General features: G+C 31.9%; 2 protein-coding genes across 6 annotated transcripts in view; both read left to right on the forward strand.

The window, feature by feature from the left end:
* Positions 1-147: 147 nt before the first annotated feature.
* On the forward strand, positions 148-11,576 carry Etl1 (SWI/SNF-related, matrix-associated actin-dependent regulator of chromatin, subfamily a, containing DEAD/H box 1). The gene is made up of 15 exons (XM_085193883.1): positions 148-449; positions 1,291-1,487; positions 2,013-2,311; positions 3,080-3,248; positions 3,642-3,826; positions 4,076-4,269; positions 4,376-4,511; positions 5,043-5,178; positions 5,485-5,622; positions 6,485-6,724; positions 6,983-7,210; positions 7,454-7,665; positions 7,958-8,113; positions 8,537-8,667; positions 8,867-11,576. Exons 1-15 carry the CDS (start codon positions 326-328, stop codon positions 8,941-8,943), a joined length of 2,622 nt encoding a protein of 873 aa, XP_085050009.1. The 5' UTR covers positions 148-325; the 3' UTR covers positions 8,944-11,576.
* Positions 11,577-13,648: 2,072 nt separating this feature from the next.
* LOC146534131 (uncharacterized) overlaps positions 13,649-22,176 on the forward strand; it is a 31,182-nt gene continuing 22,654 nt past the window's right edge. For 4 of the 5 annotated variants that reach the window (XM_085193884.1, XM_085193886.1, XM_085193888.1 and 1 more), the window contains exon 1: positions 13,650-13,836. The gene's annotated coding sequence lies outside the window, so the exon portion shown is untranslated. Of the gene's footprint in view, positions 13,837-22,176 lie in introns of all 5 variants that reach the window. The other variant, XM_085193887.1, reaches the window with a different exon arrangement.

Genomic DNA, 22,176 nt, shown 5'->3' on the forward strand with positions numbered 1-22,176 from the left:
CTGTATTGTAAATAAACCTCTATTTTATACAATACAAAATTATAATTTAAAATAAAAACAAATATTGTCTATTATTTTTAATTTAATTATTGTACCGTACAATTTTTTAATTGGTAAATATGATACATTGTCAAATTTGAAACATTTTCATTGGCTAACACATTTTTTCTAGTCTCGCGGATAAAAATGGCCGCAGTGTTGTTTTCAGGGTTCAACAGTGTAGTGTAAGGGTTTAAATTTTTGCAACCTTTCCAAAGTTTTCAGCTATTTTCATTAATATTATTATTAAAGTTCCGTGTAGTTTGCTGCAGAATCGTTTGATACGATGTCTGAAAGTACTAGCCCCAGTGTGTTAAGTTATCTAAGACAATATAGGTTTCAAAAGAAACCTACTCCTATGCCAGGTGCCAGCGGGTCTATGACAGTGACTTCGGCACCGATGTCTTCTCGTAAGTATTAATTAAACTTTATTCTAATGGTTAAATTAATAAAACACGTGCTCTTGACATGTTGTAACGAAAAGTCCCGACCACGTTTGCCACGGACCTACTCGTCACGTTTCAAGGTTCTCATTTTTTGTAGTGCCGGGTTTTAACCAGAAACTATCCATGACCTATGTTCTGTATAGTCAAATAAGCAATATAGTAAAGTGTATAATTTTAATTCATGTTCTACTATATTAAAAATTAGGTAACTTCTTTCCTTTAATTTAAATAAATGATACATGTTTTATAATTATAGTTTTATTAATTATTAAAATAAAAAAATTAAAATAATTATAATTTAAAGCTACTTTGTCCTTTTAGTAGGGTGAGAAAATACATTAAGTTCATGAACAGATATTGCATATTAAGTAATCTATTTAAATTATACATAAAGAAGAGCAACCATATTTGAATTATTATATTAACTTATGTTAATTGTATAAATGCAAAATCCATAAAAGCTCAAAATACTTAAATATTAAAATAGTTTTCCTCCTCCTTCATGCTTTAAATTAATGTCGATTTAATTTACTTTAAAATTATGTGTAATATGAAATTGGGTAATAGATTACACAGCAAACAAAGTTAATAAAATTTCCATGAAATATCATTGTCAATTGTGAAAATTATACAGCTATCTACTACTACATTTATGATTTCAATTATATAATTCATTAAATTAATATTGAGGAAAGGCTTGAACTATATAATTTTGAATGTATTCAAATATTTGAAGAGATAACAAGATACTATTCGATTTTAAAAAACATCATTTATTAATTACAATTTTTCTCCTCTATTTAAGCTCAACAAATTCGTATGCCAGCACCGAACACAGCAATTAGAAATGGACCAATTGTTTATAAGCGTATAAGAATACAGGACTCAGATTCTGATGATTCTGCCTCACCTGCCAAGAGACCTGTTTTGGAACTTACAACGGCTGTTAAAGAGAGAAGATTTAGAAACATGATGGAAATGTTTCCTGATATATCTCCTTTGGTAAATTTTATAATGTTTTTGTATTTTCATAACAATTTTTTAACTTTACACCTAACCTTTAAGGAGGTGGTCAAAAATATTAACTTTTGGATATTTTATACATAGTACTGTGCTATATGTAGGGTTTATACTTAGAGTACTACATAACTAATTCATATTTAAATAATATTACACATACACTTTAATAAACTTTGTTACACAAATAAAACCATTTTCAACTAAATATAATAGAATAGTACATTTTCTCCTTTTTTGAATCTTATGTTGTTAGAATGTATGTGTTTTTTTAATACATAAAAAAACATGTGAGAGTGTGGTTATTAGTGTGAAATCAAAAGTAATGTGATCCATTGAGTAGATAGATTTTTATATTTTTATCATTACAACAAGTCAGCATGTGGTTCTAAAAATTTATTCTGAACTGTAATGAAGAAATTGTTACATCACATAAAAACAAAATATATTAATTGAAATTGACAAATAACAATGTAAGAACAGTTTTTTATTACACAATTTTTTTTGCAGTTTATAAAGAATACTCTGGTAAAACACGGTTGGAATGAAGAAAGATCTCGCGATGAATTGCTCAAACATGATCCAGAAAGCGATGAAAAGCCTTCTCCATCTTTCTTCTCTTCTCGACCAGGATTTTCCGGAATGCCCAGAAGTAATGGTATGAGCATTGTAAGGGTGACAAGTGGACCCAGTGTAGTAATAAGGAAACCCATTGCTGCGAAGGGAGGAAGGGCCAGAAGGGGTAGCAGTGGAAGTGAAGATGATGATTATGGAGTCAGAAAAGGCAAGGATGACAAGGTTTATGATAGGTAAGTGTTCAAATGTTTTAAGATTTTTAAATGTTATTCCCCACACTTAGGAAAGACACATACTTTTTAAAAAATAAAGTATAACTTTATTTTAAGCTGTTATATTTTATTCTAATCTGTATTTATAGAATAAAGGTATACTTTATTCTAATTTCTTCTTAGCTATATTATAATTTTTATACATTTTTTATGTATCTGTAAATAGTCACTAAAAGGCCTGTTGTGGCGCAAGTGTGCGACTGTAAACGCAGCAGGTTGTGAGTTGGATTCCCACTTAAGAAAATTAAATATTTTATATTTTCATTTCCTCACTCTGATAACAAGGCAAAGCGTGGCGCTGAGTTCCGCCACTCAACATGCTGCGCTATGCCTCCTGATTCTATCGAAAAATGGGATAATATGTCTTAATGGGAGCAGGGTGTCTTAAAAGTAGATTCCCAGGTTTTCTCTGCGTACCATGTATTTGCTCGTATTATATCATTGCTACAAAGGGAGTTATGCAATGTTTAATATAAAAATAATGTCTCATAAGTGTTGTGTTCTGCTTATTTCATTGAATGTAGCTTTTGTAAGCTTTAAGCTGTATGATTTTTTAAACTTATTTTTTATTTTTGTTATTTTACACCAAAAACTACATCAAAATGGTGTGTCTTGACACTTAGTTCTCTGTGCCTCTTTCTCACCATATGTATGTAGAATACTATGTTAAGCTGAAAAAAAAATTCTAATTAATACTACTAAATCAATATCTTCTTTATAATATTTCAGTGATGACTCAGACAATGAGATAACAGATGACCTTGGAGGAGACAAGAAGAAAGTGTTTGAATTCTTAAATACTAGTAATTTAAATGAGCTGTCTTTACTAAGTGGATGTTCCCAAAAGAAGGCCGACGCTATTATTGCACAGAGACCTTTTAAAGGATGGCTTGATATGGTTAGAAAATTTTATATGTGTTTGTCATAATTTTAAATGACTACTACTAAAGTACTAACTAAGGTACTAAAGTGCTTGGAACTGAGTATCAACAATAAATACTAATAAAAGCTAATGTCAATAATTAAAATTATTTTTTTGGCTTCAAAAATATTAGAATACATTTAATAAAATAGACAATAAATTAATAGGGGAAGTTTTTAACTATATAAATAAACACATTAAGTCAAGATAATATTAGGAAATCATAAATGGAAATAGCCTTTTTTAGCCTAATAAATATTGCAGAATTTATAATAGTTGATAAAAAAGTATCAATATTGAAAAAAAAAATGCATTTAATAACATAGAAAATACAAAAATTTATTGAATTCTTTCTTAATACCTTTCCAGGTAGAAAAATTTAATAACAATAAAATGTTAAGCACAGACCTCCTGAATGCTACTCAAGAACTACTCTGTACTAGAAATAATATACAAAGGTTAATGAAGAAATGTGTGGGCCTCGCCCAGCAGTTGGAGGCGGCGGTGGCGGCCGGGGCGGGAAGACTGAAGCAACCTAGCATATTACATGACAGGTAGGTTTTACTATCTTTTTGTTTTAGCATTTCTTATTGTTTTTGTGTATTTTTTTTCTCTTGCAGGATTAATTAATATAAATGATGAACTATATACAACTTGGCAAATCATTCCCATGAAACTACTTGTTGAATTGAAAATTATAATGCTATCCTTTGATTATTATCTTTTAAATATTAATTATTGTATTTTCTATAAGTTTCTTGTAATATTTTCAAGCATAAATTAACTTTTTTTAACAATTTCAGTTTAAAACTCGCTCCATATCAGCTGGTAGGTCTCAACTGGCTAGCAGTCCTCCACAAGCAGGGTGTCTCTGGCATCCTAGCAGATGAGATGGGCCTCGGCAAGACAGTCCAGGTTATAGCATTCCTAGCTCACCTGAAGGAGACTGGACAAGCGAGGGGGACCCATCTGGTTGTGGTTCCAGCTTCTACTTTGGGTAGGTGTTTTTTTTTGTTTGAAGTTTTATAAATTTATATTTTTGTGATGTATGCCTGTACACAGTCACATTCTTCTGAAACTACAACGTTGATTTATTATTTTAGATAATTGGAGTGGTGAATTAGAAAGATGGTGTCCTGCACTTAGAGTAAGCAAGTACTATGGCAACCCCGAAGATAGGCGACAACTACGTATTGAATATTCACGTGGACTTGATAAGATTGATATTGTTCTTACTACGTGAGTTTCTTAATTGTAGATAATATAAAAACGTAAAAAAATATAATAGAAGATCAGTGACTGACTGTAACTTGGTGGTACAGCCACCACATCACGTGTTTGAAATAAACTTATTATTAGCACTTTTGAATCGTCAAATGAACATATAAACAAAAAGCTACCACCGGTTCGGAAGGCAGTTCTGCTGAGAAGAGCCGGCAAGAAACTCAACAGTTGCTCTTTTCAAAATCAATGGTACAATCTATTACATTCGCTGGCATCCTGCATTACTAATAGAAAGAATGTTTATGTTTAGATTATTTTATTTCTCTATCCGGTAGATAAAGCAGGGTGTTGTGTTCTGGCACTCAACACATAATGTCTCGAAAATTCAACACAATGTGAAGCGCAACATGTCTCAATACTAGGTTTCTTCTGTTTCGTCTTCTTTAATTCTTTCCCAAATTATAGTATGGTAGAAAAACAGTTATAATCATATAATCTGACCTATCAAGATATATTATTTTCAGTTATTTTGTATTTTTATCTTAGTTACACAATGGTGAGCAGTTGTCCAGAAGAACGTAAGATGTTCCGAATAACCCCTATGCACTATGTCATATATGACGAAGCGCATATGTTGAAAAACATGTCCACTCAGAGATATGATAATTTACTTAAAATTAAGGTAAATATATTTATATATTTTTGAAGTAATTATAATTTTAATGGCAAAAAATTGTTGTATAGATGTTTAACATCCATATTATATAGTATAATCTCGTAAAAAAGTTTGATTAGTGTGTAAAGTGTGGGCTTGAAAAACAATTTGATGTTTTTATTTTAAATTATTAGTTTATAATGTAAAATATTTTGGCCACTGGTAAAGTGTTTATGGAAATAAAGTAATATTTAAATTTAGAATATCTTACCTTAATAGATAATTATAATTCAATCAATAACTAAAACAAAGCCGTTTTGATACATTTTCCAGTCAAAACACCGTCTCCTGTTAACGGGTACGCCATTACAAAATAATTTAATAGAATTAATGTCGCTACTCTGCTTCGTGATGCCTCACATGTTCTCTGGAAAAACTGATGATTTGAAGAATTTGTTCCAGAAGAATGCAGTTAGTTGATTTTTTTTTGTTTTTTATGTCTTTAAATGTATGTAGGAGGGTTAAGAATTAGAATATCAATTAAATATAGCTCAGTGTTTTGGTTTTTGGATTTGCTTACTAAGAATATTTAAGTTGGTACTTGCTTTTTAATGTTCCTTAGTGGTACTACGGGAGTGAACACTCAATGAAAATCACTAAAAGAAAGTATTACAATAGTTTGTAGTTCATTTTATATTATGTGAATGAATATGCTCAAACTTAATTTTGCCAATTTTTGTAAATTTTATTTTGGATAATTGTTTATATTTCCATTTCTTCGCTTAGGTGTCGAGGCAAAGCGTGGCATTGAGTTCTGCCACTCAACACGCAATGCCTCCAGAATTCGGCAGAATACGGGGAACGGAGTGTCTTAATACTAGGTTCCCTCTGCCTACCCTGCTATGTGCAGCAGTGGGAAACTGATTTTTTTTGGAAATTTTACTTCCTGCTTACACAAATCTTGAAATTTGTACGAAATCCTGGCGTGCGTTTTTTTTTGCATGATGTTTTATGAAAAGTTAAAACTAATATATAAAAAAATTACCCAATTTGATTATGTAATTAATTTTAAGTTATAGTTTAAGATGTACACTTACTTAAAGTTACAGTTATTGTGAGATAAAATCAAGAGTCAAGTCCAAACCAAGAAAAAAATATATATTTTATTTAAATTATATTGCAAGACTTCACATACTAATTAAATGTATATATTTTTTCGTTTAGTGAATCAGTTCTTAAATAATTATTATACATATTATTTTCTTCTTTTCTCACTATCATTTTATCTTTATATTTCAATAAACATTAAAATTCATCATCACAATTCCAACAGAAAGCGAAAACAACAAAAAAAAGTAATGGCAAATCTGAAGAAGAAGTGCCTGCATTTGAACAGAGTCAAATAACACAAGCCAAGCGTATTATGAAACCCTTCGTTCTGCGAAGGCTAAAGCGAGATGTACTCCAAGATTTACCAAAGAAAACCAATCATACTGAATTGTGCCCCATGTCTGAAAAACAGCAACGGCAGTATAAGGACCTTATAGCTGGTTTCTCGGCTAAGGATGGGACTGTGAGTTTGATTTTTTTTATGTTACTAACCCTTTGTGATTTTATATATTGTATCCTGCACATAGCAGAGGAGGCAGAGACGGACAAAGTGTTAAGACATTCCATTCTCTTTTCAACAAAACAAATTGAAATGGCATCCACAACCATTGCATTTACAGTTGCCACTGTTGCCTCATACTATGTTTCAACCTTCCAATTTGTATAAATTTTTGAATAAAATATTTCTTTTTAAACAATAATATTGTATCCAAATTACCAGATCCACGCAACAACAGAACAAAGCGGCATATCGATGATGATGGACATGCGCAAGTTGGCCAACCATCCCCTACTTCTCAGATACCACTACGACCAACCCACCACGCGCAAGATGGCCGCCCGTCTCGCCAAGGATCCCGACTACAAGGAGAAGAACGAGCAGTACCTGTTTGAGGATCTGATGTGTATGTCCGACTTCCAAGTGCATCAGCTCACACAGCAGTATTCGGTGAGTGATGGTGACAGGACCTAGTGTCGCGTCACTCTGATTTTCTGTCTTATTTGGATTCCCGCTACAATAACATTTTAAAGAGAAGAACGAAAATTGTCTTATTTTAATATTAAAAACTTTTCTAGCTTAATTAGCAATAACTAAGTCACATTGCATGCCTGTATTGCTATTACAAGATTAAATTCCACATAGGAAATAATTAAAGCAAATATTATAAAGAAAAAATTGCCTGTCTCCCAGTGTATAAGATCATTTGCTGTGCCGGACCGTCTCATAGAAGACTCTGGAAAGTTCCTCAAGTTAGATAAAATGCTTCCCAAACTCCAAGCTGAAGGTCATAGAGTCCTTATCTTCAGTCAATTCACCATGATGCTGGACGTCCTGGAGCCGTACCTTCGACTGAGGGACTACCGTTATTTACGTTTAGATGGTAGCACTGCGGTTAATGATAGGTGAGTTGAGTTAATTTTTTTATTATCCATTTATCAGGGTAAGCACAGAGGACCTTGTGTAAAGACCTTCATGTTCCTGTCGCTCTTCATTCCCCTGAGTGGGACCGAACCCATGAACAACGCAATGTCCCGCCAGCACGCCCTAAAATTTTTATCGTATGGCATTATTAACAATGAACATGGGAATATTTATGTTTAAAAAAGGTTAAATAATTTGGACTAATGCTTTTTAGATAAACATCTAAGTCTAATACAAAATATAATTTTAAATAAAAATTCTGTCAAATTTCAGACAGGATTTAATAAACCAATACAACGCCGAAGACATCTTCATATTTCTCCTATCCACGAAAGCAGGTGGTCTTGGCATCAATCTGACTGCCGCTGACACTGTTATCATACATGATATTGACTTCAATCCTTATAATGATAAACAAGCTGAGGACAGGTGAGGATTCCTTTTTCTTTTCTCTTTTTAGCTTCACACAGTATCCTGCATATAGCCTAGTAGGCAGAAGGAACCTACTGTTACGGTTATCCACTTATAGCCATTTTATTAAATGTGTTGATAGCTCAATGTCTTCTTATCAAAGTGTGTACGGATTTAGAACAGCCTCATATTTTTCTATATTTTGAAGTGTTTCTTAAATTAGAGTATTTACTATATAGTTCTGTACTTGCAGGAATGCGTAAAGCTTTGTGCTTGTAAAAGAAATACTTTCTTAGACAGAATCAATTACAATGAATTATGTATGAATAATAGAGGTCAATAAATTTATAATAGCTTAAAATTAAAACACATCTTACTTTGTCAGCCTGCCCCTAAGAAAAAATATTCAATAATTCAGTATTATTTATCATATAATTTCAGATGTCACAGAATGGGTCAAACTCGTCCGGTGACTATCTACCGACTACTCAGTGCGGGTACTATAGAGGAGGGCATATACCAAGTGGCACAAGAGAAGTTGAATCTGGAGAAACATGTCACTGGGGCTGATGGTATGTGTTTTACATAATTTGTTTAGTAGTAGTTAGTTTAGTAAAAGTGAAATTAGGTTCTCTTGAAAAATCCTAAAATCGAATCTACGTAACCAACTTCAGCAACAAGTCGTCGACCATATTATAAAATAATAAAACAATATATACTTTTATGTTACTTACATGTGCATCTTAATAACATTTACGTTTTATATTACAGAAAACGAGGGAACAGAACAAAAGAATGTAGTGCGTCTTCTCTCCGCCGCCCTCGGTCTGACTTCACCAAACAAATGATGTTTACCAAACGAAAGCGTCATTGTAATTGACTAGTGGTTCAAAACTAAGAAGTGTGTGCTGTGAAATTATAACATATAAAGTGAAGTGAACAGTGTCACTATAGTGTCTCTATGATGAATAATAATACTATGTGAATAATAACACTAGTTGATGAATAATGTTCATAACATGTTTAGCTTCACTATATTGGTATCACCAAGTGTCACTATAGTGTTGATTACTACTCAGTTTTATTATAGACACATTGATAATGACATAGTCATCTGTGTGGCTGTCGTGTGATTACTGCCTGTTTGGTGTTGATCACTACCCATTTTTTATAGTGGCCTTGATAATTACTATAGCGGTCCACATGTTACTAAAGTGTGTCTAGTTTCAGTATAGTGGAGTGATCAGCAACACTACAGTGAATTGGAATTTATAGTGTAGTGATAGTGTACAAAGATTGATAAGTTGATAGTGACATTCCTAATTATGGTTTGTAATTTATTATTTTATACAGTAATAGCTTCAATTGTTCACATTATTTTATTAATAAATTAGTAGTTTACTGTGGGTAGAGTTTCAATGTTGTATTCTTTTGAAAATAATGACATTTTTTTTATTCTGTTTTTTGCATAATATGTAGTAGATTTTTTATTTATATAGACATTGTTTATGTTTTATTTCAATTGGATTACACAGCAATACAATAGATTGTTCATGATTATTCAAAATGGTGAATTAAAACTAATCTATTATCAATGCAGAATTATGGAATATAATTGTGTACACAAAAATATTAAAAGATCTTAAGTCCTAAACGCGACGTTTGTAGGTTCGATTCCTGCTGGAGGGATAAATAGTTTTCCTCAGTCTAGTAACAATTCAGAGCTCAGTGTTAAGTTCCATCATTCAGCATGCAATATCTCAAATACTAACTTTGGGTAATGGATATTAATGAAAATCCCTACAGTGACAAACAACAAAAAATATGTCGTGTCGTACCAATCATATAAGAATTTCGACATAGCTTGATACTTAATTGGCTACAGGTATTTGGAGGATGGTTTCCAAGAGGCTGGGATTTGATTCTCGATGTTTTTACATTTGTTTCTCTATGTTTAGTAACATTTCTTAATCCTTTTTGTCATCAGATAATGAATGTTATTATAACAAGTTTAATTTTGAATAGGTCTTTCTACTTTTGACCAACTTTAATTATTAGTGTTCTATAGTAAAATATGTATTAAATAATTGAGCATTTAATCTTTATGATGAAATCTTTAAAAAAATAGTTTTTGTGCTTTTTTCTTGCTTCTCTATTTATCTCCACATTTGATGAGACTGCCTGATAAATAAAAATGTAATTGTATATAAAGACAGTCTTTTTAATAAGAATTTAAATAACTAAATTGTTATATAAAATGCTAATAATTAAATACTTATAATTGTTTCGAGAAAGCTTAAATTCTATTATAACTAATTATATATATTTCTTTCTTTTAATTAAAAAAAAACTAGAAGCTATGATCTAATATTTTGCAGTCTTTCTCATTGTATATTAAAGTATGTAATTAAATGTATACTGTTGATAATGATTAAAAATAGTATTCGTTTATATTGTATATATTATATTATAGTAATATAAATAAACTGAATTTTGTTTTCATTGGAACCACACTGCCTTCAGACTACATAAAGACTGTAAAAAAATATATTTTTCACAATAAAATAAAAAAAACAAATAATTAATTGAAATAGACATTGTGTATATATATATAAAAAAAAAATTTTATATTTGTTCCACAATTAACAAGCCAATGTAGTATTTCTGAATTAAGCCTGTATCTTGTAATTTAGTATTTATATGTTTAGTAATAGTAACACCTGTATGTATTTATATGTTTATTTATTATCTGTAAAATAGTGTCAAAGTGTTGCTAGTTTATAAGAATTTTGCTTATTTAAAACTAGTAAATATTATATAAAAAAATAAAATAAAAATAAATTAGTATTGATCATTGAGGCCGTCGTGGCCCAATTGTTCAAGGGTGTGACTGTAACGCGACGGTTGTCTGTTCGATCCCCACTCGAGAGGATGAAGTATCATTTCTTAATATTTTCATTTGTGCCCTCCACCAAGCAAAATCAATCAATTTTTTTATATTGACCATCTCCGATACGTCTGCAATTTCTTCTTGGCAACATGTTTAAGTTAATATAAAATAAAATATTTATATTTAGTATATAAACACTTTCCTGGTCTGACTAGGTTATGAGAGGGTTTTTAAAAAATTCATAATAATTTAGTTGCTTTTTATATAATCTGGCAACACTTCCCAATATTATTATTTATTAGCTAACAACATATTCAAAGGTAACTTTACAAATTCTTTTCATATAAGGCAAAGAAAGAACGGAAATTTATCTTATGAAAGAACATAATTAAATAAATTATAGTTTTTTTTATGTTAATGTGCATTTTAAGGTAAATCCTTGCCTCCTTTCTGTAATTTAAAATATAATGTGATATGGCAATTGGATTTGTCAATAAACTATGTTACATGTATAGAGATTGAGCTTAAATTGTATCTAAGTATTGGTAAAATTGCTGAATTCTCACAATAAAAGTTACTTAAGAAATAAAATTGAACTTTATATTTTTTTATCCACACACATACTTATTATATGTTGTTCGAACAGATCAAGCCGGACTGAGATAACAAATATATTTAGATTTTTCTTATTAGTTTAAGATAGTCACTCTAAAGTCTAAGTGAGTAATAGTAGTATGAACCATTATTTTTAGATCTCTTTCGCAATTACACAAGGTATGTGCCTTGTACCGTTGCAGAGTTAGTTTAATACTGCATACATTAGGGACAGGAGAACCGTAGGTCAAAACACTCCTTTATGTTTCACGATTTTTCGAGACGTTATGGGGTGACTGGTCTTAATTTGGTTTAACGTTACGGTTTTTTTAACTAGACTAGATTTAGGGAAATAAAAATTTTTAAGAAATAAAACAATATTCAATATATGTACAAACCCTGAAGTTAGATATCAAACGCACACTCGTCGCGACAATCTTAGAATGGCCATCGTCACGCAGTATCATGCACATAACAGGGGAGACAGAGGGAACCTAGTATTACGACACCCCGTTCCCCGTTTGTCGAAGTCTGGAGGCATTACGTGTTGAGTGACGGAACCTAATGCCGCGACTTTGCCTCGAAAGCGGAGCGAAGAAATTAAATTATTCAAAATTTAATTTCCTCGAGTGGGAATCGAACTCACAACCATCACTAGCCTAAAAAAAAAGTTCATAATAAATAAATATATGTAATCAAGTACGAGCACCTCCACACTTACAGAGTGGAAGAATTCATTTTCATTACATTACTGTTATGTAGAGCACTAATAAATTATTGATTAAAATGCTAAAATAGTGGAAGGAAATTGATAACTATTAAAATTGGTAAGATTATATGAATTGAATTGTTTCTTGCACGTTTACTTTGTATTATACAAATTCTACATATCCATTTATTTTCGTAGAGACGACAAATACAGATACATTACAATTACAATGTTACAAAATCCATAAACCAGAATTTAGTGATGTTTTTCGTCCATCGTTCCACGTAGAAGCTCTACGTTGAGTTTAGCTGCCTAAAAGGCATTACGCCTTATTACTGTTATCAAATCGAACAAATGAAGATATTTGATTCTATTGAGTGGAAATCGAAACCAGAAATGTCGCATCAAAATTCAAATGCTGTGAGATTACAATAGATTCGTCGATAGTAATAATTAATTTATACATCCTTTACATAGAAAAAGAAGTAAATATCCTGAAATAAATAGCCCCAAAATTCAAATGCGAATGTGTTCTGTGGAATTACACAGTCAGACAGTAATCTTTATGTTACATTTGTAACATAAAGATTTTTCTTTGTTTAAGTAGTTAAACATGGAATTAATTTCTTGACTGACAAACGCATAATAGTATGTATAGTATATTAATGTATGTACATTTAAATTATAAATAAATGAGCATATTTAATTAGCACGGTATAACCCGCCCACAGAAGGGTAGGCAGAGGGAATCTAGTGTTTAGTATAAATTTAATACATCAATATACTTTAATTTTATTTAGTAATCTAAAATTGAGATAGTCTGAGAGTACGATGTTAGTTTTCACTGATGATTGAATGAAAGCATTGAATGACTAATGACCGGTAGAACACTTTAATTACGTACATTATTTTCGAACACGCCTAGCACAAAGATTTTCTTCATTCATGTAATATATTATTGGGTTAGGTACAGTACGGTCGGTGAGTCCTGGCCGCCTGAAGCTGTAAATACAGCGTTATATTCCTCTACTATGCGGTTTCATTGGAACTTCCTTCTACGCGCCACACAACTATGGAATGGCTAACCGGCGGCAGAGTTTCCAGGCCGATACGACATGGGTACCTTCAAAACGCATGTCTATCTTCTACCTATCTATACCTTAAAGGCCGGCAACGTAACGTACTGTAGGCTTATTTGCCTTGTCTTTTCCATAAAAAAAGATGGCTTCATAGATTATTAGGCCACTTGCATTTGGTTATTATTTCCTCGAGTGTAGAATGTTCAAAGGCCACTACTCGTCAAACGTACTGTAGAGCTAGAGAGGTAGAAGAGGCAAGGTAAGGCGTCACGACGGAGGAGGCGAGGGATGGGTGCGCGCGCGTCAGTCGGCACACCGCCCGGGCGGGCGCCACACGACCGGGATCTGCGCACGCGGCACGCCACACGCGTACTACATACGAGTATATAATATCAGTGAAATTATTATACGCAACGAAAACGAATATTATATATTTTATATATATGACACACGCAAGCGCCAGATTCTGGTAAGTGACTTTAAATATTAATAATATATGATATATAGGCAATTTATTTATAAAATCTATATATAGTTGAGTATTTTTGGCTGCACTGAGCTATGCGTTTTATGTTTCCCGAGTAGAGTATGTAGTTTCCTATATCCACCACGTTTTACTTTTTCTTTTTGTAAAAGAAAATCTTAGCCTTAGTTCTTCTGTAAGAAATGAGTTGCGGACTTGCACCGGCTAATTGGTTTAAGATATAATAGAAGTTCTTGAGTGCTCTTCCGTCAATGCTGGCCTAAATACCGATAATATCGAACATGGCACGGCTCCGGCGCTAACACCGACTTGTGAATGGAACTTCAGTAGTGGGTGTTGAATATATTGTGCAGAACTGAATAATACACAAAAATGTATAGATTTAGCCCGTCGTGGCGCAGGGGCTCAAGTGTGTGACTGTAATGCGGGTTCAATTCTCACTCGGAGAAATAAATTATTATATATCAATATTTTATTTTTTTCATTCTGGTAGCAAGGCAATAAGCGCAGTGTTGAGTTCCGCCACTTACTACGCAATGCGCTACTCTAGGTTCCAACTGCCTAGCCTCCTACATGCGGGATACAGCGTGAAACTGAAAAATATATATACATACGTATACATATATATGTACACGTATTAAACACAAAAATATACACATTCTGAAATTATTTCACGGTCTCTTCAGCCGCTGAAACACTTAATTGGTTAAACAGAGCGCTTTCCCCGATTTCACCTTCGCGTTTTAATTATCTAAAAAAAATGTTTAAAATGTTAAATAATTAGTAAAAAAACAGTGATAATGTTATTTTGCTATTTCATAATTACGTCATCGAATTCTTACCGGTCTTAGAGTTATCTGTTTTTAGTTAGACTAACTTCGGCCTTGATTACTTCGCGCGTCCAGCGTCGCTTTCCATTTGCAATGGCGTACCTATTTATGTATAATATTTAGCTTGTATTGTTAATATAGTGTTGTTATCACTGAACAGACGAAAATTATGAATTACGAAGAGATATGAAGCCCAGATAAATAAATTGGTTAAAAACTGTAACATTGTGCTATCGTGGCCCAGCGTTACGGTGCTTGATTCTAAACGCGGCTGTTTTGGGATGGGTTCCTACTCCTGTGATCCCTGGTAATAACAATCAACATGCTACGCTTAGTAGAAAATTGGGCGGAAAGTGGGGAAATGACATTGGCGTATAAAGAGGGGAACCGGCTGGGCCGTGCCCACTCCAGAACAGTGTGGTGCCTATCCCAGAAATTTTATTTACAACAAAGTTTGCCGCGAAAAATAAAAAAAAAACCACATTTTCACGAACATATCTGTGAATGGAATGTCTTAACACTGGGAAAAAGCGGGAAGGAATAAATAAAACAATAATTACAAATCTTACTTGCCTAAAATATTTTTTTAGTTTTGAACAAGATTTTTTAATTAACTTTGTGAATAATGATAAATCCGTATTATTCATACATTTATCACAATCATGACGCAAAAAATCGATTTAAATAATCATAATATAATAATGTGTAAAATGCAACAAAAAAAATGTTTACCAATTAAATAAAAGCTTTATAATAATTTTCATTTACATCATTACAGTCTAATAGTGTAGAAAACGACATCATCGTCGCGCAGACATGTTCGAATTTACACCTCGGGTTTGCAAAAGAAAAATAAAATTGATATAATTTTTTATATCTATTTTTCTCACTAAAATAAACTTTTCCTTTTGACACCCACAAATATAGATACACCTATACCTACTACATTTAACTATTACATTTAATGCTCTACTTAAGTAGAGTCCGAGATCACCACATAATGAAAATCAACTTTACAATTTTTTTCCTTTTAGCAGGATAGACGGAGGGAACCTAGCAGTTCCACTTCACTACGAAGGTCTCGAAAGTAATTAAACATTAAATTTAATAATATTTAATAAAAATAATGCACACTAATTGTTATATATTTAGATAAACATAAGCAGTATGCCTCATATCTCTATTTAATGTCTGACATTTGTGTCTTAGCAGATCTGTGCCAGGTGGAGATTAACGCTAGCACTTATTTTGGGCTAACGAGCTCGTTTGTTTTGTGATAACATTTTAAACATAATTATTTAATTATTAAAGTTTCCGTGCTGTCTTTTAATATTTGAGTGAAAGTAAATGAGATTTCGTATTCGATATTGCTTAAAAAAAGGTGTAAACAGTTTGTCTTAAAACATATGACTAAATCATATTAATCATTATCTTAAAACATGTGACTAAAAAAGAAACCTCCTAAATTATTGTCATTTTTTTGCTCTGGAAGGAGCGTACTACGGAGCTGAGTAACACCCCTCAATACACAATGTCGTTTAAAATGGATGGAAAATGGGGAATGGAGTGTCTTAACACTAGGTCTCATCTGCGAGCGTTTTTTTTTAATGTAAAGCATTTTATCTTTGTATTATAACTGGCGGAGTAACAGCTTCTCTACAATACATTTTCTCACAATAGAAAAAAGTTAAGAAATGTATAGATTAGGCAACACTACCTAGCGAGCGCTACAGCCACTGCCACAGGCCATTGAACGAGGTCGCTCACCCCTGAAGCTTGCCGAATGCCGGCAAAACAAATTACTGTAATCGTTTCGAACGTTTGATAACTTAGTTTTCGCGGACGAAATCATTTAAAAGAGTTGACTGTTCATATAGTGTGGCTTTTTACAATAGTTATTTAATATATTCTTATTATTATTAGTTACTGATAATTTACTTCGTTTCTATTTTATTTCCCGCCAATTCAGGGATATTGTGTGATGACTATCGAATGGCGCAACCCAACACCACTCTTCTCTTATCTAATTAATGAATTAAAAAGATCTATAAGCTTTTTGTTGTTAAAACCACATTTAACACAACAAAATTATGGTAGAGATTTCCTTTTATGAAATTATTTCCTCGACAATGATTTTAATCGATCAACTGCAAAATGTAATATCTTAAGTCTTGATATCTAGAACCAAACTGTACGCGAAATTCACTGAAATTAGACATGAAATTTACTGTACGTAGTTTGTCTAAAATTCGTTCGTTAGTTAATATTTAATGTGCACTTAGTTCCCAGTTAGATTAATAGACATGAAAGACCTGTTAAATAGCAATTTACTGTATAAATTACATTTTCATAATAATTTCTGTATCATTAAATAATTAAATCGAAGAAGCAATATTTCAATTACACTCCAGTCAGTTTTCCGTCGGTTTTCCGACAATAGCACGCCTGTATACTCACTGCCTAGTTTACAGTGGCTAATTGACCAAAATACCATCTATACGATACGGTAGAGCGGTTTGATGTTTGTTACGTTCAAAATAAATGATCCCGCCATTTGTTTTTGTACGTGGTTATTATTTTGACACGTGTATTGATGTCTTTAATTTGTTATACGTTTGTTTTTCGCGTCTTAATATTGATATATACTCGTAAACGAAGAAAAACAATGTAAATGGTAGGCATGACATCCTTGTATAAAACAATTAGGTAAAACTAAATTTAATGGCCTTATTACAACCAATTTAATATGTATTTTTTTGAAATAAAGCATACCTTTAATTTTTTTTCATGAAATAAGCAGTTTTCTATTATAATTTTGAATAACTTGTTCGTGGGAAATGTGATGACCTTGATTTTACTTGTTTGCTATACATGACTAAGATCTTAATAGTTCCTACTTTTAATCATAATACTTAACTACATGCAATATATGAACGTATACTTTTTGTTAATTTTGTACTTCTCATGCTCAATATAAAGTTAATTTTCGTAAAATTCATCAATATCGTAACGTTATTTTTAAATATTTAATTTAATTCTGCTATATGTTTCGCAAAGTTAATTAAGGTCGAATGAATATTTTATTTCTAGTAGGTGAATTATAATCTAAATTTAGGTTCACGCCTACATCTCCTTTCACTAAAGGTCAAACTGTAATAGAAAACATGCATTGACGAATATGTATATGCATCATGCATGCATAAGATAATATTTTATTGCTATAATAGAATCTTTTTCAAAATTTATTGAAAAGTATACAACATTTATTGCTAAAATAGGAGAGAAATTGAAATTATATTAATGTTAAAATTTTAATATTTGTAAAATAAAACAAAAGTTTATATGCTCTTAAAATCTTTAATTTGTGCATAGAACTGCTTTCATACATTTATGTCTTCATTATATTCGTTTTAACATGATGTTTTTATGAAATGTATGTTAAATAAATAAAAGTCACGAAAATTTCAACTAGTATTTTCTATGTGTGCCCTAAACCCATTCTTATAAATTTAGTGAATAATAAACTAAGAAAATAAAAAGGTTTAAATTTATGATATTACAAATTCACTTGTTACAATAATAATTGCACATAATTTGTCCTGTTAAATTTATTATATTTTTTGCAACGATAACATAGCGGTACAAATACATTGCCTCATCATTATGCAATATTAACAAAAAACATTGTTTGAAACAATTAATAGAACTGTACACATGAATAATTATAGATTTGTATTTTTTAAAGGCTGTATATATTAATGCTTAGTGCGCGGCAAAAATGGCGCGAAGCTGGCGGCCATGACGCATATTCACCTGCAACTGTGTATGACATAATAAAATATGTATATTATATGAATATAATTTGCTGAGTGATTGTTCAGATTATTTAAGTAACCTGGTGAGACACTTCGATGTCAGGAGTGACCATATAGAGAATTTCTATTGAAAATGCAATGAATTATAATTTTCTTATAGAGAAAATTATAATATAAATATTACATAGATTGATGGTGAACTTTAAGCCCATCAATGACGAAACATGAAAAAAATGTGGACTTAGGTATGGAAAATATAATTATTTCTTTACCTACACTATAACATGTTCTATTTTTTATTTTTTTTAGCGTCACGCTGTAATAGCACACAGCAGGGTAGGCAAAGGGAAACCAGTGTACCTATATACATACACTCCGTTCCCCATTTCTTCCTTATTCTGGAGGTATTGCGTGTTAAATATTTCATTTCCTCGAATAGAAATCGAAGCCGCAACCTGTTGCGCTTACAATCACACTTTGTACATCCGCGCCACGACTGGCCGCACTTGTTCTCTTACTGTGTAATTTTATGTAGATTTAATATTTTTTTTTACGCATTTTATGCATTCAAATGCAAAGCAATCTGTAAAGCGTTTAAAAGCGCATTTAGGTAAATAAATGTTTTCTAACGGTTAACTTCAATATTGTTGCAATACTAAAGTGAACGTATGCGTTATTGTCTTACATTTACTATATTTATAGTTTTGTTGAATTCCAATATCATATGTGAAAAGAAAGAAAGATTTTGTCTTTAAAATGGAACGATGGTGAATGGTCGAATGCCGAATGATGTTATTCGCGAGTTGTGACGCAACAGCACTGTATCCTACTGTCTCACTGGTTGATGTAGGTTCGAATCACACTCAGGGAATTAAAAACAGGTAATTCAAAACAGACAAACAGGTAAGTCAAAGTGCAGCTAAATTGCCTTAACACTACATTCTCTGTGCTTACTTTGTTATTGTTATATACGGGATATAGCTGAAAAAATTTAGATTTTCTATATTAACCGTACCGGTCGGACTCATCACCTGCTCCGTTTACAGTAACACGCTTGTGTGGGCTCGAAACATATATTTTTAATAATATCTATTATATTTTCCCCGAGAGAAAATCTTATACATGAAGCTATAAGCCTATCGACATAAAGTCGTTAGTCACGTTGGTAAGGCTTGAATACTTTCTTTCCGCTAGTGCTAGTCAGTAGTGGTAAGTCAATATATCGAGTTTTCAAGAGATACTTTTTTATTTACTGCTAGATCACTAGCAGTGCATAAGAAAATCAAGAAAATAAGTATAATTTAAAGGCAAAACCTGTACTAATATTACTATTATATAATTATAACTGTACCTACTGTTATACATTTTAATAGAATTTTGCAATGCAAGCAACAGTCAAATTATTTTAAATGATCACAATAATATTTTGTGATTGTTGTAATTTGGTTCACATTTGATGTAATTATTGGTAAAGACCAACTCTCATGTAACATTAAAGATTTCTTTTATTAGAATTATACACATGGTAATACAGTACCTATTTGAAATATTCTGGGTTACTTTACCCATCTTACAAGAAAGTCAAATGATATATTGCAAAAATCTTGGTAAAGTGCTTGTGTTCAATGATTTTCGTCAGTACATATGTAAGTATCTAATACTGTAGTCGTTGTTGAAAATGTACTAACAGTTTACGTTATCTTTTGCAAGATCATTTCAAAATGGTACTGAGAGATTTATTTATAACATAAATATTTACTTGTCTTTCGCTGCACAGCTATATATTTTGAATCAAAAAGTAAGATTTACCTCTTTAACAACTTGAAATATAGTATATTTAGGGTCACGCTGTATCCAGTATATAGCAGGGTTGACCGTAGCGGCGTAGACAAAGGTTATGATATTTCGTAACCCACTCTGCACTATTTACGAGATATTGCGTGTCAAGTGATGGAACTCAACGCTATGCTTAGTCATTTTAGCAGAGCAAGAAATACAAATAATGCGTACTCACTAGTGGGAATCGAACTCACAACCGTAGCGTGTACAGACGCTGGCTTAGCCTCCATCATTAAAAGAAGATCAAAATCGATTCCATCCGAGTACTAAGTATAGATCCATTATCGATTACCAACAAAACAAAGACAATCGTGGAACGTGCCCAGTGACCTAGAACCCAACTCACAATGTGTACTCAGTTGTGCTATAGCAGTCTCAAGAACATGTCAAATTCACGTAAATATAAACTTTAATATGTTAACATAGAGTGCTAATTACCGTGTTATATATTCTAGATACTATTTTTATATGCTGAAGTAGATGTATGTATGTGTCAGACAGTAAACATGGTGATGTCATCCGGCACCGCCTACAACGTGAAGTTTTCGAAATTTTTATGAAATATTCGCAATATTCAATGCAAATGTCGCATCCTAATATGTGTATAACATATTTGAATTTGCAACATATTCTTCTGCACTAAAGTAAGCTTGAGCTTTTTGAACACATTTAAATGATTACTTTTAAATATATCTTAGTAAAATATTAAATAAATTGCGCGTAGAGTACCGCCACCAGCATCCTCAAATGTCTCAAAAATTGAGCGGAAGGTAGTGTGCGTTAACAAAAAGATCCCCCTGCCTACCATGCATGCTATGGGGGAAATGCATAAAATTACCTGTTCTTAATTTATTTTATAATCTTTACCACCAATATAAAATAACGTATGTTCCCTAGCCTACCATATAGGTATATATGTTTATTTATAAGCTCATGAAGTGTTTATATTCTGTTAGACGCTTACAGTTTGATTAAATCTGTGTTTTATTACACTTTTTATATCATCTCATCGCCATTGCCCGTAACTGACGAGTCATCAGTACACATTGAATCAGTTTTAGATTTATAAACATAGGCAATTCATGTTTGTGGGTTCAATTGATATTCAGGGGATTGAATTATTTTCATTTTCCCGTTAGTAAACTGCAACGCCTCCAATATTGGGAGGAAAATTAAGAACGGAGTATGGTAGCACTAGTTCCCCTCTGCCTACCCTCTTTTATTAAAATAATGTAATTCTAAAATAAAATATTTTTCTTGACTTCATCTATGCATTTGTCTATACAACGTACCTAATCGTGCAACAACCGTTTATAAGGTGGCCGCTATAGGAGTGCACTTAAGACATGAATACTAATAGGATTACCATTCACAACGTCGATCGCCCTCTTTCCACGCGAGCAGTGTATGGAGGAAAATATTGCAGTCTTACGTTTAAGTTTTGAAGTAAAAAGTACCCTATTAATTTTAATTTCCTCTATAGTGTCGAAATACGCATTATAAACGGCCATATCTTTTTTTAAGTTAACTGAAGGAACACGATTTTTTCAGGTAATCATGGGGCCTTAGATCTGAGTAGCAAGGGTTTTACACATACAGACAGACGGACAACAAAGTGATCTTATAAGGGTTCCTTTTTTCCTTGTAAGTACAGAACCAAACAAAAAAAGAAATTAAATTAAAAAAAATAATAAAATAAATAAATAACTCACACTGCGTTGAAAATTATACTATATAATTATACATTTAAAGAAAAAAAACTTACGCGTATGTGCAAAAAGTGAAGATACTGTTATAAATACGAAGTGTATGCGCTAGTAAGAGCAATTGCTGCTATTAAT

The sequence above is a fragment of the Heliconius melpomene genome, chromosome 12 (genome assembly GCF_056956725.1).
Source record: "Heliconius melpomene rosina isolate 202511_hmr_F chromosome 12, ASM5695672v1, whole genome shotgun sequence".
Lineage (NCBI taxonomy): Eukaryota > Metazoa > Arthropoda > Insecta > Lepidoptera > Nymphalidae > Heliconius > Heliconius melpomene.